At 39.7% G+C, this 14,845-nt stretch overlaps 1 protein-coding gene across 23 annotated transcripts in view; it reads right to left on the minus strand.

Annotated features, from left to right (window-relative positions):
• The window catches only part of cacna1ab (calcium channel, voltage-dependent, P/Q type, alpha 1A subunit, b), a 159,255-nt gene that overhangs the window by 47,238 nt on the left and 97,172 nt on the right, over nucleotides 1-14,845 (minus strand). For 19 of the 23 annotated variants that reach the window (XM_031288753.2, XM_031288750.2, XM_031288752.2 and 16 more), the window contains 8 exons: nucleotides 11,043-11,054; nucleotides 8,270-8,369; nucleotides 6,489-6,649; nucleotides 5,619-5,756; nucleotides 4,638-4,839; nucleotides 3,324-3,488; nucleotides 2,535-2,645; nucleotides 1,489-1,572 (listed from right to left, as the gene is read on the minus strand). In XM_031288753.2, coding sequence (XP_031144613.1) covers nucleotides 1,489-1,572; nucleotides 2,535-2,645; nucleotides 3,324-3,488; nucleotides 4,638-4,839; nucleotides 5,619-5,756; nucleotides 6,489-6,649; nucleotides 8,270-8,369; nucleotides 11,043-11,054 — 973 coding nt within the window. The remainder of the gene's footprint in view (nucleotides 1-1,488; nucleotides 1,573-2,534; nucleotides 2,646-3,323; nucleotides 3,489-4,637; nucleotides 4,840-5,618; nucleotides 5,757-6,488; nucleotides 6,650-8,269; nucleotides 8,370-11,042; nucleotides 11,055-14,845) is intronic. The other 4 variants (XM_036000915.1, XM_031288758.2, XM_031288764.2 and 1 more) reach the window with 1 other exon arrangement.

Genomic DNA, 14,845 nt, shown 5'->3' on the forward strand with positions numbered 1-14,845 from the left:
GAAGAAGTCTTCAGTAAACATCAGAGAGGTTTTGTAAATCCAAATCGCTGTTTGGTGTAAGGTAAAAACCAATACAGTAACTGGACAACAGAGAGGGGCTGAAATATAATTGTAGTAAATATTGAATATCATAAATCAAAAAAAATATATATTGAGTCTTACATCTATAATCATATTAAGCTCAAATGTATAGAATAAAACACACTGATAGACATACAAACACCAAAATCACAGTTAACAGTGAGATAAACATGAGTGTACGCCAGCCAACAGGTTGCGCCAGCACATTAAAGACACAATCAGTGATTGGTATAAATTTAACCCCAAACATCAGACTCGGCATGTCTCTCCAACAGTTGCACTTACAGATACTACACGGGCTGTAATTTGAATGTGGACTTTATAGTTATTTGATGTTTTGGGGTTGATGCTGCACATCAATCCAGAACTAGGCAATTAAGTTGTGTGAGAGGTTTTGCTCCAAAAAGACATATTTGAAGAATTTGAGATGAAAATATAGTCAAAAAAGAATAAGAAAGTACCAGATAAATAATATGAAAGATTGAAAGATTGAAAGAGTGAAACCTTCCATAGACTAATGTACACACATCATATATACACACACGTAGACGAATTGGTACTTGCAAGCTACAATTAGCTAATGTCAGTATCTCTGTTTATCATTTTGGCATCAGGAATGCATCTGCCTGTACCATATACAGTCTGACAGACAGCTAGATTAAATTTAGCAGACAAGGAAACAAAAATGTATAACAGACGTTAGTTAAAGGAATAGTTAACATTTTTTGGTACTCATTCACATTCTTGCCAAGAGTTAGATTAGAAGATCAATACCACTCTCATGTCTGTACGATAAATATTGTTAGCATAGCTTAGCATGAAGACTGGAAACAGTTAGCCAGGCTCTGTCCAAAGGTAACAAAATCTGCCAATAAGCTCCCTATTTATATTTATCTTGAATGTTTAATCCAAAGTGTAACAACGATATGTTGTGGTTTGTGTTGGCCCTTAATCATTCTTAAGTGCAACTTTATAATCTTCCTTAGAATTGAACCGCTTTTGCTTGTAAAATAATGTTAATGGCGGTCTCTAGGCTTCTCCAAATAACTCATAAATAAAATAAAAATCATGATATTGGGAGAAAGTTCTGCTAAAGGATTTCAGTAGGTTAGCAGCATTTTGAGGGCTGTGAGCAAAAAATACCTACACAGTGGGCCACTTTAAGACTCCAACAGAAGGATAGTCAAGATTACAACAATTACATCAGGGGACTCCTCTAAATTAATTCAAAATGTATATTTATTGAGAACAAAGTGAATACAATTAAAACCCCAGATCTATCAAAAGACTGGTTTAGATATTTTTCCTTTGAGTCCGAACCGAACCCGTTTCACGTGACAAATCATCAACTAGTGTTCGCCTGCAACCATCAAGTGAAGTGTCATCCAGACACTCCACAGAACTTACCCCTAGTTCTGTCACTAATATGTCAGTGATGCTTCCAAGGACGGAGACAAAATCAAAAATGTTCCAGGCATCTCTGAAGAAATTCTGTTGGGAAAGAGAGAACAGTGAGACAGTGGGAGACGTTAGCCCAATGAGAAGACAGAGAGACAGTGAAGGCATCCTCCTGGCACTGATGGAGACAGGCTGGCAGGAGGCTGATAGCGTGACTGCTGTGCGACACGGTATGCTCTGGGTTTTTCAGGGAAAGGAAGAACATGCTCTAGATCTGTCTTCCAAAACAACCCGCTTTATAAATGAATAATAGGATGAAACACTGAAGCATATAGACTGGGTCAACCTAGATAAGCAATATATGTGTGTGTGTGTGTGTGTGTGTGTGTGTGTGTGTTGTACTGAGTGTGCTCTGTGTCTTAGATGGTGGTGTTTGGCTTGTTTATCAGGCTCCTACTTTCGCGACTTGTGGAACATTCTGGACTTTATTGTGGTTAGTGGTGCTCTGGTGGCCTTCGCCTTCATGTAAGTGCCCCCCCTACCCTCAAGTTCATCATCTTCACCATCCCCACACACACACACACACACACACATCCCACCTTCCACAGAAAGACCCTTGTTGCACAGCATGCATAATAGGATAATAGGATTTCTAAACAAGGCTCGGAATCCACCCTGACTCTCTCCACACCCCACCTCTGGCTCCTCATGCCACTGTACCTACTCTGCTGTAGCGTACCTTTTTACTACTGTTTAACTTATTTTACTATTTACTATTTATTTAAATTTATTTTATCGTTCTTAATACGTACTGTGTGTATATGTTTATACTTATATTGTTTATATCTTTTTTATCCTTCTTATATTTGTATGTGTGACATGCTCCAACAACACCATGACAAATTCCTCGTATGTGCAACGTACTTGGCAATAAAGCCCTTTCTGATTCTGATTCTGATTCTGATGAAACACTGAAGCATATAGACTAGGTCAACCTAGATACGCAATATATATGTGTGTGTGTGTGTGTGTGTGTGTGTGTGTGTGTGCCTTACCAGAGGGCCGAAAGCGATGACCTTAAGGACTGATTCCATGAAGAAGAAGGTGGTAAACACAATGTTGAGGTTCTTCAGGACCACATTGTACGCTTCTGATGCACCATGAAACTAGAGACACGGAAAAAAAAAATGGTGGAAAAAGACTAAGAACAGTAAAAGTAGGAATCTAAAGCTCCATTAATCTGCCTTTTTTAATTACAATTCCACAAGCTTAGCTAGTGTGATGTAAGCTAAATATCACATGCTCGTTTTACATATTATGGCCTTCAAGGGTCAAGGTTCTTTATATGTCATGTGCACAACAATAACAGAAGGAGTAGTTGGCAATGAAAATCGTAAGCCTGAGGCACCTCCAACAACGCTCATTAAATAACAAAAAAAAACAACAACACAAAACCCACAAGTAAAAGCAAAATCTGAATCTAAGCCAAAAGAAAAAAATAGTGCAAGCTAGGATATACTTTTTGGGAATTCTAAAAGTTCAACGAGAAAAGTAGGAAGGGAAATGTCACAGTTCACAAGGTGTTTTCACAGTTGATTAGTTTAACTGTTTCACAGTATTTTAAGTTTAATAAATGCAACATCTTTTCCAAAAGTCAATGAGTAATTGTGTTAAATAATCGTGACTTTAATATGGACCAAAATAATTGTGATTATGATTTTTTTTCCCATAATCGAGCAGCCCTAGTTACAGTCAACGCTTTCCCTGTGATGACACCTACTCTGGAATAGCTTTGTGATGCTAAAATGTACAACACAATTCCACACTGAGAGACAGACGTGTACCTTCATCATGAGGACAATGGTGTTGAGCGCGATCAGAGCCATGATGCTGTACTCGAAGGGCGGAGACACCACAAACTGCCACATGCGATACTGGAAGCTCAGTTTATTCTTGGGCATGTGGCGAGTCAAAGGTCTGGCGTTGATGGCGAAATCTATACAGGCTCTCTGTAGGGGGAAAACGGAGAGGAGGGAGGAGGGAAGAGTTACAGCTACATTACTTTTAACTCTTTAAGAAGCTTAAAAAAAAAAAAAAAAAGACTTGACACACAGACATGGTATCGCAGAGGGATCACTGTCACACTTATTCTGGCACTGTCCAGTATTAAGTCTTTTTTTTTCCAAACAATGCCAGACAAATATTCAGCAGGATTATAATCTGGCTATTCTTGGTTGCTCTGACAGTACGGAGGCCCTTCCTCCCCAACAGAAGGCAATCATTAAAGCAGGCATGGTTGTAGCCAAAAAATTAATATTACTCAATTGGAGGTCTCTACTGTCCCCATGTTTCAGGGTCAATGACATGTTTTCTATGGCTAAGAGTGAACAGATTTGGTTTGACAAAAGGAATTCACAAAAATAGTTTTTACCATTTTTGATCTTTCTTGATGACCTAAATGGCTGATGTGTGTGTTTGCTGCTATGCTACGCCCTTAATCTGAGAACGCTTTGATTTTACACTCTGATACTCTGGCAGCCCTCCACCTATGTGTGTGTGTGTGTGTGTGTGTGTGTGTGTGTGTGTGTGTGTGTGTGTGTGAATGTGTGTGTGTGTATGTGTTATTTCATCATCAGCTACATTAAAAGACAAAGAGAAACATATACAGAGAAATAAAAATAAAAGAAACAACAATACTGCATTTTTATACAAGACACTTATACCAGTGTTTCCATAGTGATGATTGGTACCTTATGGCACTAAACCTAGGATTTGCCAGCAGCATAACAATGCTGTTCTGGGAGACGTTCTGGCGACAAATGAATTTGTAGATCAGACTCCTCAACAATGCCTAACCCCTGCATTACAAAATAGGTCACTTGCACTAGAGTACCTTGTTGAGCAGTATCCTCATACAGTCATTACAAGCAACCTTAAGCTTCTGCATACTTGCTTTTTGAAACTTAGTCCATAAGGGAGCAATATACAAAGGAGTGCAATATGCTTTAAACAGGCTGTTATTTTTGGCTTTTTTTATTGCTGTCTTGTCTAATTTACTGTGTGACTGTTATGGTAAAAATAAATAAAGAATAAATAAATAAATAAATGACTTGACACTAGATATCTAAAACATTCAGAGATTGTGCACATCTCCTCACCTCATTCTTTTCTAAACTGTAGTCCTCCATCATCTTATCCCCCTGTTCCTGGAAGGTGATGATGATGAGAGCCACGAAGATGTTTACGAAGAAGAAGGGGAAGACAACGAAGTACACCACGTAAAAGATGGACATCTCCATCCTATAACCCGGGCTAGGGCCCTGATTCTCAAAGGTGGAGTCCACCGAGTGCTTTAACACCCTGCGAGAGGAAGAGAGAAAAGAAAGAAATAAAAAAACAAAAATGATTTGTGGGTTCAGGGAAGCTTAAATCTATGCATTAGTATTTTGTGTGTTTTCAGATTAACGTGTCTATGTTTTATTTGAATATTAAATAGCATAACATGACATTCCAATCAAATCTGCATTAAAAACGGTGATGTGTTCAACAACATCAAGTACATATTGGTTTCATTCATGTATGAAATAATTTCAATACTTTTTACCACTAAATGTATAGACATTCCCAAATAAGCTTAACTGGTTATAGTAAATATGTCATTAATCCACAGCATGTTTGTTTCGGCTTCACATCTATGTTTTAAATGTATCTCTTTGACTAGATATTTCTAGATATTGCATATTAACATATTCATGACTGGCAAACTCTAGACTACTGTGAATTACTTTATTTAGTATTTTATATTAACATCTAGACCTTTTGGGTTATAGCGGTTGTTTAAAATGAGATTTTTTTTTGTTTTTGCTTCCATTACATGATTAATACATGTAGAAGCAAAAAACGATTAAAACACTCTATACAATACATATAACGCAGCCCCAGTAATGGCAAGTGGTGAGTAGGAGCTCTAATTGGAAAGTGTATTATGAACAAGTTTAAAGATGCCATCCTGTGGGCAGACTCATTGTGAGCAGTTTGTGTTTCTTACTGCGGGATATACATGTTACTGTATATGCGTGGAAACATGTTTGTGTGTGTGTGTGTGTGTGTGTGTGTGTGTGTGAGTGCATTCCACTCACTGCGGCCACCCCTCTCCAGTGGAGACAGTGAAGAGGGTGAGCAGGGCCCAAGCCACGTTGTCGTAGTGGAAATCGTACTTCTTCCACTCCCGCTTCTGAGCTTTAACCTCATCTCTATCATACATCAAGTACTCGCCCCTGAAGGAACAAACACATGGTTCATAATGAAAACGCAACATAAGTATCAATCAGTAAAAAACATCCAGAAATACAAGTGTAGAAAAGCACCAGGACTACCATACACCCTATATATTACTAATCTCTGTTTATATTTGACATGATGAGAAGTTAGGGTTAGTCAAGCCTTTTAGCGTGAATGTTTCTCATTGAATAACACAATTTATTCCACCAAACTCCTTTAGGTGGCAGCATCTGCACAACTGATACAACTGATCAAGTGACTAAGTGATATTTTTCTCATTTACAGAAGTTTAAATCCATGCTGTGTGCAAAGTATCCGTGGCACTATGATAATGGGTAATTATGGTATTTTGAGAGTAGCATACTGTACTGCATGTACCTCAGGTACGAACAATACAAAAAGGTTGCTAAAACATGATTTTACTTTGCATAAAACAATGTATCTTAATACATTAGAAGAACTTGATACAGATTGTGCAAATCAGATGAAAGATGAAATAAATGCTTATTCTTGATACATGACACCATGTAAAAACAACTACTGGCTGAAAATAATACTGTAAAGTATTCTTGGCACTATATGAAAAACACACACTCTCATACTAAATTAATTGTAGGTTGTTTTTTTTTTAACTAAAAACTGGACAAATCCTTTGAAGTAAACATGTTTCAGAACCAAAAAGAGTGAGTTATGTATTGCACACTGTGTGTTTGGGTTTCTGAAACCACCTGCAGTCACGCTCAAACTCTTTGGATTCGTCCGTGCAGAAGAAGAATCGGCCTTTGAAGAGCTGCACGGCCACCACAGCGAAGATGAACATGAAGAGCATGTAGACGATCAAGATGTTCAGCACGTTCTTCAGAGAGTTGACCACACAGTCAAACACAGCCTGCAAGGCAGAGATGGAGACATTAAGAAACCCACTACAGCTGTATTTGTAGGCTGACTCACCGGTTTGACTCTGACAGAAACTCTAATGAAATGTGTACGACGGACAGTTTGGGGGAAAAGTTTACTGTTCGCCTTAAATTGGCTAGCTGTAGGTTTGTTTAAAATCTGTCAGATGATCTAACAGTTTTGTGTTTTTTGTCCTGTTGGACATAATTTCAGCAATGCCGTCATTTTGGGATCTCAGAAATTACTTTGGTGAGTGCGTTGTTATTACAGTGAATATAATAATTGACAAAAGTCAGTTATAGTGTTGCAAAATAAAAAAGTGAATGTGTCATTATTCCAATTACTAAAAAACTGTTGAACACAATTTTTCACAGAGACACTGTAAACTGTGTCCCACTCCAGGGTCTGCATCGTTTAAGGAATTCAATGAATTGTGAATGAATTCTTGCAAGAGAAGGCTTTATTTCTGTGCCGAATTCAGAAGCAAAACATTCTCACTCCGAGCATGTCACAATGTAACGCTTGGTCAGGTGCCTTTGGCGTTTGTTACAAACGTTTTGACGCTCTGGTTCGGGACGTACGTTTAACTGACATGCAGCACAAGAACGGGACGGTTAGGTTTAGGAAAAGATCATGGGTGGGGTTCCAAAATGAACGTTTCAGTGACACGCGGGATAAGAACGGGACACAAACCCCGGTCTCCTGGGTGAAAATCCTGTGTTGTTTCCATCCACAACCCCGACGTGCCTCCTTATGCGGATTTTCGGTCTTCCATCATACTCGCTACTGTTGTCGCTTTTAATACTAGGTCATCTTAAGGTCATGACACACCAACCAGACTGCCGACCCTCGGCAGAAAAGACAGTTGGACTGATCAGTCTCCCCGAGTTGGTCAAAAAAGTGCCTCGGAACACACCAAAGCGACAAGACGTAATACATCTCCAATAACAGCAGGCGGCGCTAATCTGTATTGTCCCCTGGGTCTGGTTTCTCCAGAAATTCAAAGCCAGACTGTCATGGCGGCTTGTTCAGAATACGATCTCGTATTTTACTAAAATAGTTCACCGAAACGTGTTTCTGAAAAATTTTTAAAAATTTAATTTTCAGCAGTTGCTGAATCTGAAGTCTTCATTTCAGATCGACAAAGGTCAGTTTAAAAGATTTTCGTCAGATTTTGAGACTCTAGTCACGCTCATCCCGCTCCTCATTTCCGGGTTAGCACTCTAACATTCAGCTGTCAAGTCGGCCAAAATGAAGGCCGACGGCCCCTCGGACGGACGATGGCACGGAACACACCGAACAGACTCGAGTCACTGACCTCACCAGACTGTCCGACGGCCGATTATCGGCTTGGTGTGTCTCAGGCATTACAGCACCGCGGTCGAGCTGTTTCTCTGCCCGGTGCGTTCCATACATAAGCTGAAGGTTGATTTTTGCATACGTATCTGACGCTTAGAGCCACTGACTAAGAGTCTATATTTGAAGAGTTGGGAATGAGAACGGGTTGAAATGAGTCAAGCCTTGTTCACCTGATATGACTTATTAAAGAAACATCAACTTCATGTATGCAGCCACTGAAGGGAGATACACCAACAGACCTGCCGAGCCCTACCTTTAACTTGGGGAGTCGTTTGATGGTCTTCAGAGGACGCAGCACCCTCAGCACGCGAAGGGACTTGATCGTACTGATGTCTTTGCCCTTGCTGCTTCCCCTAGAGTTCAGCCAAAGAACAACAACAATGTCAGAGGAGAATTAGAGAGCAGGGTGGAGGAATGAAGAGATGGAGAAATCATAAAGGGCTCTCACCGCACCCTCTAATATTATGAATTTGAGTTTATCTTAAACATAACTTCTATAGTGACAATCTTAGTAAAAGCAAAACATGATATGACACTTGCATTAGTCTTGTATAAAAAAAGTACACTGCATCAGTGTGCACTATCAAGGCTCTTACAGTCTCTTCTTCTGCAGAAAAAAGAAACGTTTAAGTGCACGTCAAACATGAAACCAGTGGGAGGGAAAGTGATCAGTTCCCTGACCGTTTGGTTTCATGGACATCACGAAGCAGCATCATCATCATTTGTTATAATCTCCACCATGATACAATAGACATTCACTCATTCCATATCGACAGGCATCTCCCGGTAGAGTGCCCAGCCAAACCTCTTTCTTTCTTTTTCTGTGAAACACGCTGTTCGGTTCTTCGCAACAAATGGGAGTTTTAGATGTGGAAACATCAAGTACTACATGGCTAGGATTATGCTGAAATAATCCTGAATTTGGAAACACGAAATGAACTGATCCTGATATGTTTCACATAGCTTCCTTTCATTCAAATTCAGATTTCAGAAAATGATTTGGTATTTTTCCTTCGGGTCAGGACTGCAACCTGAATCGAAAGGGAACGAGCACAGGAAACGGAGGCTATGTGAGACTCTTGGGACATGTGATGTCGCTTGCAGAACACAACATCACATGCCATTACACAGACAAACACGTTGCACCAATGGCGTCAAACGAGCCATTGAAAAGCGACCGGAGGAAACGGTTTAGAGTCGAAAGACAAACTCCTTCGGTCGTGTGTTTTAATGCTTTTTATGATTTGTGTGCCCATAAACCAATACCAGTGAGGAAAAATTGTGGTGTCAAGGAAGTAAATAGCCAAGTTGATCTTTACAGTAAGAGGATAGGCCATTTAAAAAACAAAAACAAGGCAGGGAGCGCCTGGATGCCTGCCAAGCATGAGCAGAAGAGAGGTATTCCATCAAGGCTCGCTCTTTAACTATGAACTCAGTTCCCATGGCAGAAAACGTAAGACAGTTCAATTCAAGGCTAATTGATTGAGTCTGAGTCTTGGAAGTTCTACGTGTATGCATGTGGGGGTTTGTGTGTGTATGTGTATGTGTGTGTGTGTGTGTGTGTGTGTGTGTGTGTGTGTGTGTGTGTGTGCAAGAGTAAGACTCAATCAATAATCAATAGGCCTTCCTCCTTTGAAGTTGAGTAAGGTCTCTCTATGAGAGCAGCTTGGGAGTATTTGAGGTAAGCCCACTAAGGCCAAAGGTGTTACCCACACACACACACACACACACACACACACACACACACACACACACACACACACACACACACACCAGCATAATGATAAGGGCAACAGCTCTTTGAGTCTCACGATTGATGTATGTTCGTGCACTGCATTCTGTTTTAGCACCCCTAGTAAACAGATTTTTACTGAAATGGGGTGTTCCTTAAACGGTAAAATTGAGGTGATACGCCACACAAAATCTATGTTTTTAGTATTAAACACTCAACCCCTGTGGGACTAAAAGGTGGCTGTAAAAGGCTTCTATACTCTCGTCCTTCACTGTTGAAAGCTTGGATTTATGTCTACAATTGTATGTCTACAATGGTTGCCAACAGCGGAGGCTTTCATGGTGGAAAAAAGTCCACAGAAACTCTAAAACTGTGACTGCAGCACGCTGCTATATAATCCTGGAGCTGTTTATCCATATGATCAACATGTCCCAAAAGTATAGGATATAGCATGTCCCTGTATTCTCATATAACACTGATGCACCAAATGCCTGCCTCAATACTCATGCATGATACTGTTGCATAACGCACTGCATTGGCTAAATCAAATATGTACAATTGTAAATTTTACTAGATTACTTTACAATGTGGCCGGTGCAATTCTTCTGTTTACCTTGCAATTCTCAAGACAGAGGATAAAGTGATTGCTGATGTGGTAACTTTCCAAAGTTGTAAATTCCTTCCTCACTGATGTATTACCTCCGCCAAGGAGGTTATGTTTTCGGTTGGTTTGTTTGTTTGTGTCAGCAGGATTACAGAAAAACTACCGGCCCGATTTTTATGAAACTTTGTGGACGGTTGTAGCATGGGACAAGGAAGAACCCATAAGATAAGGAGCGGATCCGAATCACGGGGTGGATACACAAATTATTATTATGAAATTAGTACTGACAATCTAACTGAACTTCCAGGATTGTATTTCATCTTCTCACTGGTACATGTAGAAACACACCCACACTGATGCAACCCTTTGCATTTTTTTCTTTTTTAAAGTAGCACTATTTTTGGTCAGAATGAGACTTGAGACTCAAGGCAGTTTTCCTGACCATCCTGCACAGATGATTGACAGCATCATTCACGAGAATGAGAATACAAGCAGTATAGTAGCCTTATTTTGCACTTTCTGTGGCATGTGGTTAAGGTGGTGATGAATAAGACAAGCTACGATACGGCGAGAATGAGTACGGGCGACCAGAAGAACAAAGAAAGAAAGAGAGAGAAGCCAATTTGATCCGGTGGTGGAGAGCAGGGGACAGAGCGGAGGAGGATGAGGAGGACAGAGGAAGAACTTTACCGGGTGCTAGTCCTGTCGAGTTTCACCGAAGGTGGAGACAGCGAGAGTCAGTGACAGCGACAGAAAGAAAGACAGGGACAGAGACAGAAGAAGAAGAAGAGGAAGGGAAGGAAGGAGAGGGGAAAACACATAGAAAGACAGACAGACACACACACACACACACACACACACACACAGACAAACATAGATAGAGACAGATTGACAAAGACACACACAAGACAAGAGAGAGGGGGATTGGTAGAAACAAGGGAAAAATACATCCATATGAGAGACAGACAAAGAAGGAAGGACAGCAAGATGGCCACACCCACTTAGAAACCCGCCACCCACTAACCACCCATACTCTATACACACATCACTCCCTCTCATTCAACCTCCCCCTCCCACACCCATCTCTTGTCTCTATGACGACTGGACGGGATGTCTACATACCTAAATTTGTCAGTAGATATGTGAGTCCTAGGTACTTTTTTGTAGAGTATACATTGCACAATTTCCTTCTCATTGCATGTGATACATCAAAGCACCTAATAGTTTTTCAGTTGGGTTATTTGCCAACATCCTGTTACATCATTACATGGATTTCTCTTAATCTTCAATTAAATAAAACTATATATCAATGGATTTTATGTATTTATTGGCTTTATAAGACCAAGAGGTTGTCAAACAGCATGGATCCGATCACAACCATGGCCACTTATAAACTAAATGTGAACCTGCACATCCTTTTGACACAAAATTCAGTTTGATTAGATAGTTAAATCTAACAAAACTAACAACAGATTAGATACAATCTAGATAGATCAAATCTTAAGTGTTTGCAGATTTTATCACAGTTACAGAAATTAAACCATATCGATCAATTGAAAGAGAGACTATTAGCCACCCAAAGGCGTAATTGACAATATATTTATGCCATTTGGAAATGTTTTGCCCTGATTTATCTTCATGTTTATCACTTCGTTATGTCGTTTTATTAATAAAAATTACTAAAATGTTGGGGCATGAAAAATCTCGTTGGATAGGGGCTGTTCAAAAATGGCTCACTATAATTATGATAATAAAGCATACAGATATTGATGTTAAATTATTATTAAATGGATTTCTTTTTGTGTTGTTCAATTTAGACATCATCTAAAAGATTTACATACTGTAAGCATTGGGAGATTTTATACCATAGCATAAGTTTACAAGTTATATTGTATATGTGCTAATCCAATATGCATAGAAAGTAATTGGTTAAATACCACTTCAATTTCTTAAATAACGAGGTAATTCTTAAAATAATTTATATAATCTGAAAAAGTCTAACACCAGTTAAGTCCCCGTACATATATCATAGTAAAATAAATAAAAAATATAAATATATTTGATATGAACTGAGCATTTCACCTCATTCCTTCCCCTTGCATTATAACATTTAAGGATGTCCCTTTTATTCTATCAGAACTGCACATAACAATCATCTTTAAAAAACATGTAATTCTGCACTTCTGTGAATCTGGCCCCTGGCTGAGACTCTGGATGTGCAAACCCTCCTTCCCTCCTGGCTGTCTTCTGCTGTGGCCCGCTGTGCTACCAGCTCTATGAAGAATTACCTTCACGGTTGGAAGAGGAAACTCGATTGCTGCATCCATTTACACCGATTCTTATCTTATCACATCATAATGATCAATTACTAGACCGGGCCTAAAGCACAAATTGCCCTCATTAGATCTGCAATCATCTAGTGGGATTTTATCAAAGCTCTTTTGCATGCACATCTGCACAGGGGAAGAAAAAGATGTTAAAATCTTTACAAGTGGCCGGTTCCAGGTTCTCTTGACATGTTAGAGCACACAGGCATACACTCAGGACAGCCATCACGAGTGGAAACTCAAGAAACCAGGATTTGTGTGTATTGTCCCATACACGCACACCGTCAATAGAAAGAAAAAGGCATTCTCACAGAGTACTGCGGCTGCATGCAGTTCTCAGTCACTGCTGTATTTAGCATTTATTTGGAGGATGAAGGGTGCCAGAAGCGCAATTGTTTTGTTTAAAACCCATAAAAATATGAAACCATTGCACTCCGACCATGCTAAAACTCTTTTCTGCACAATGGTTCGGTAAGTAACCTGCTTTGAAACAATGTCATGAAATTTCAAAGGTGTGTGGGAAGAGTTCGCCCCTTAAGCAAAACTGTACTGTAGCTCAGCCCTGGAGCAGATGGTGGGAGCGAGGAGGCAAAGGAGGAGAGATGGTGGAGAGGGAGGAAGGGTGGAGAGAAGAGGCAAAGATGAGGGGGCAAAGATGGGAGAACATCCTAAAAGGGAACGGAAAGGGCGATTAAGAAAGTGGGAGGGAGGGGAGGAAGGAAGGGGACCAGCGAAGGAGAGGAGGAGGCATCCTTATTTTGGCAGGGAGTCATGCTGTGGAGGGTGCAGCAGTGGAGTGATTTTTTACTTCTTTTGCTGTCGTTGTTTTGCGCTGCTTGTGATATTTAACTTTGATTGAACAATTCCACGTTTTGCTGCATATTTACAGTGTGGAGTTCATGATCTGTCCACCATCATTGTGTGTCTTTCTGGGAACCTGTGTCTGGTGTCGCTCTACTGCTTTTAATTTGTAACTTAACAGTATGTGGAAAATCACATTTAAGGTAAAAAAAACAAAAATAAATGCTTGTACTTGATGGTAATGTCATTGTATTCTTGTTTGCAGTTATTGGTACTGGTGCTATTGGCAGATCTGATACAGTAACAGTAAAGGTTCACTTCGACACAGGTGGGAAATGTTTAACCAAAGTATTATATATCACTTTAAATTCATAAACCCCTGTCTCCTGAAAGCTTCACCTTAAACAACTTGTATGTGCACCTTCCCCATCCTGCTTGCTGCTTGATTTACATTTGCTGCTGTTGGTTTCCTTGAACACTGTTCACTCTGCATTCAGACTGTGAGCAACAACATTGTTTTAATACTGTCCAATAGCATGTGCTTATTTTTTTTATGTAGGACATATAATGGACTGTGCATGATGTTGTAGGACAAAGTTAAAGGTGCCGACAGCTTTTCTGAATATCAGGAAAGCACGTCAACCATTGTTAACATTGGCTGAGGCTTCTAGTCGCTGACATTGTGAATGCATAGTGAATGCATAGTGACAAAGACATTCAGAACATGACTATAACTTATATTTGCTATTAAAGACAGAGGAGTTGTGTGTTCAGACTGAGTGCTAAATGAAGTCAATAACACCACTGGCTGTGGTGCAGTGTAGGTGTCTGCCTCTGTTTTTTTTTGTTTTTTTATAGGAGATGCAAGTAAATTGTTTTTTCAAGGCATTGTGGAATGACATAGAACATAAATTGTCCAAAAGCTGAAATGTTTTAATTTAATTGCACAAGGGTTGCCTTGGTCCACGCTGATAAGCGAGCAGTGGTGTTGCATCCATAAGTCTTCATAGTACTACTCCATTAGATTTTAGCTGTCCCTAGTTAGCAACATATGCACCAACTATGCAGCTCGGACTGAAATTGATCTCAAAATTGACCAGGTCTTTCTGTTATTTTCCAACTGTTTCTTACCTTTTTCTGCTTGTCTCTGCACATATGAGTGAAGTCAAACAAGTTTGGGATTTTTTTTTGTCCACTTTAAAGGATAATGATTGCAATATTCAATATTTTTCTCACTGTCAAAAAAAATGAAATCCCTTGAAAAGACTAAAGCTAACAATGAATTGATCCTGTTGCACTAGGTTACATGTTCCTTCATTACAATGAACATTGAGTCAGGTCGAGGCCATTTTAATTATATAGCCC

The sequence above is a fragment of the Sander lucioperca genome, chromosome 4, assembly GCF_008315115.2.
Source record: "Sander lucioperca isolate FBNREF2018 chromosome 4, SLUC_FBN_1.2, whole genome shotgun sequence".
Taxonomy (NCBI): domain Eukaryota; kingdom Metazoa; phylum Chordata; class Actinopteri; order Perciformes; family Percidae; genus Sander; species Sander lucioperca.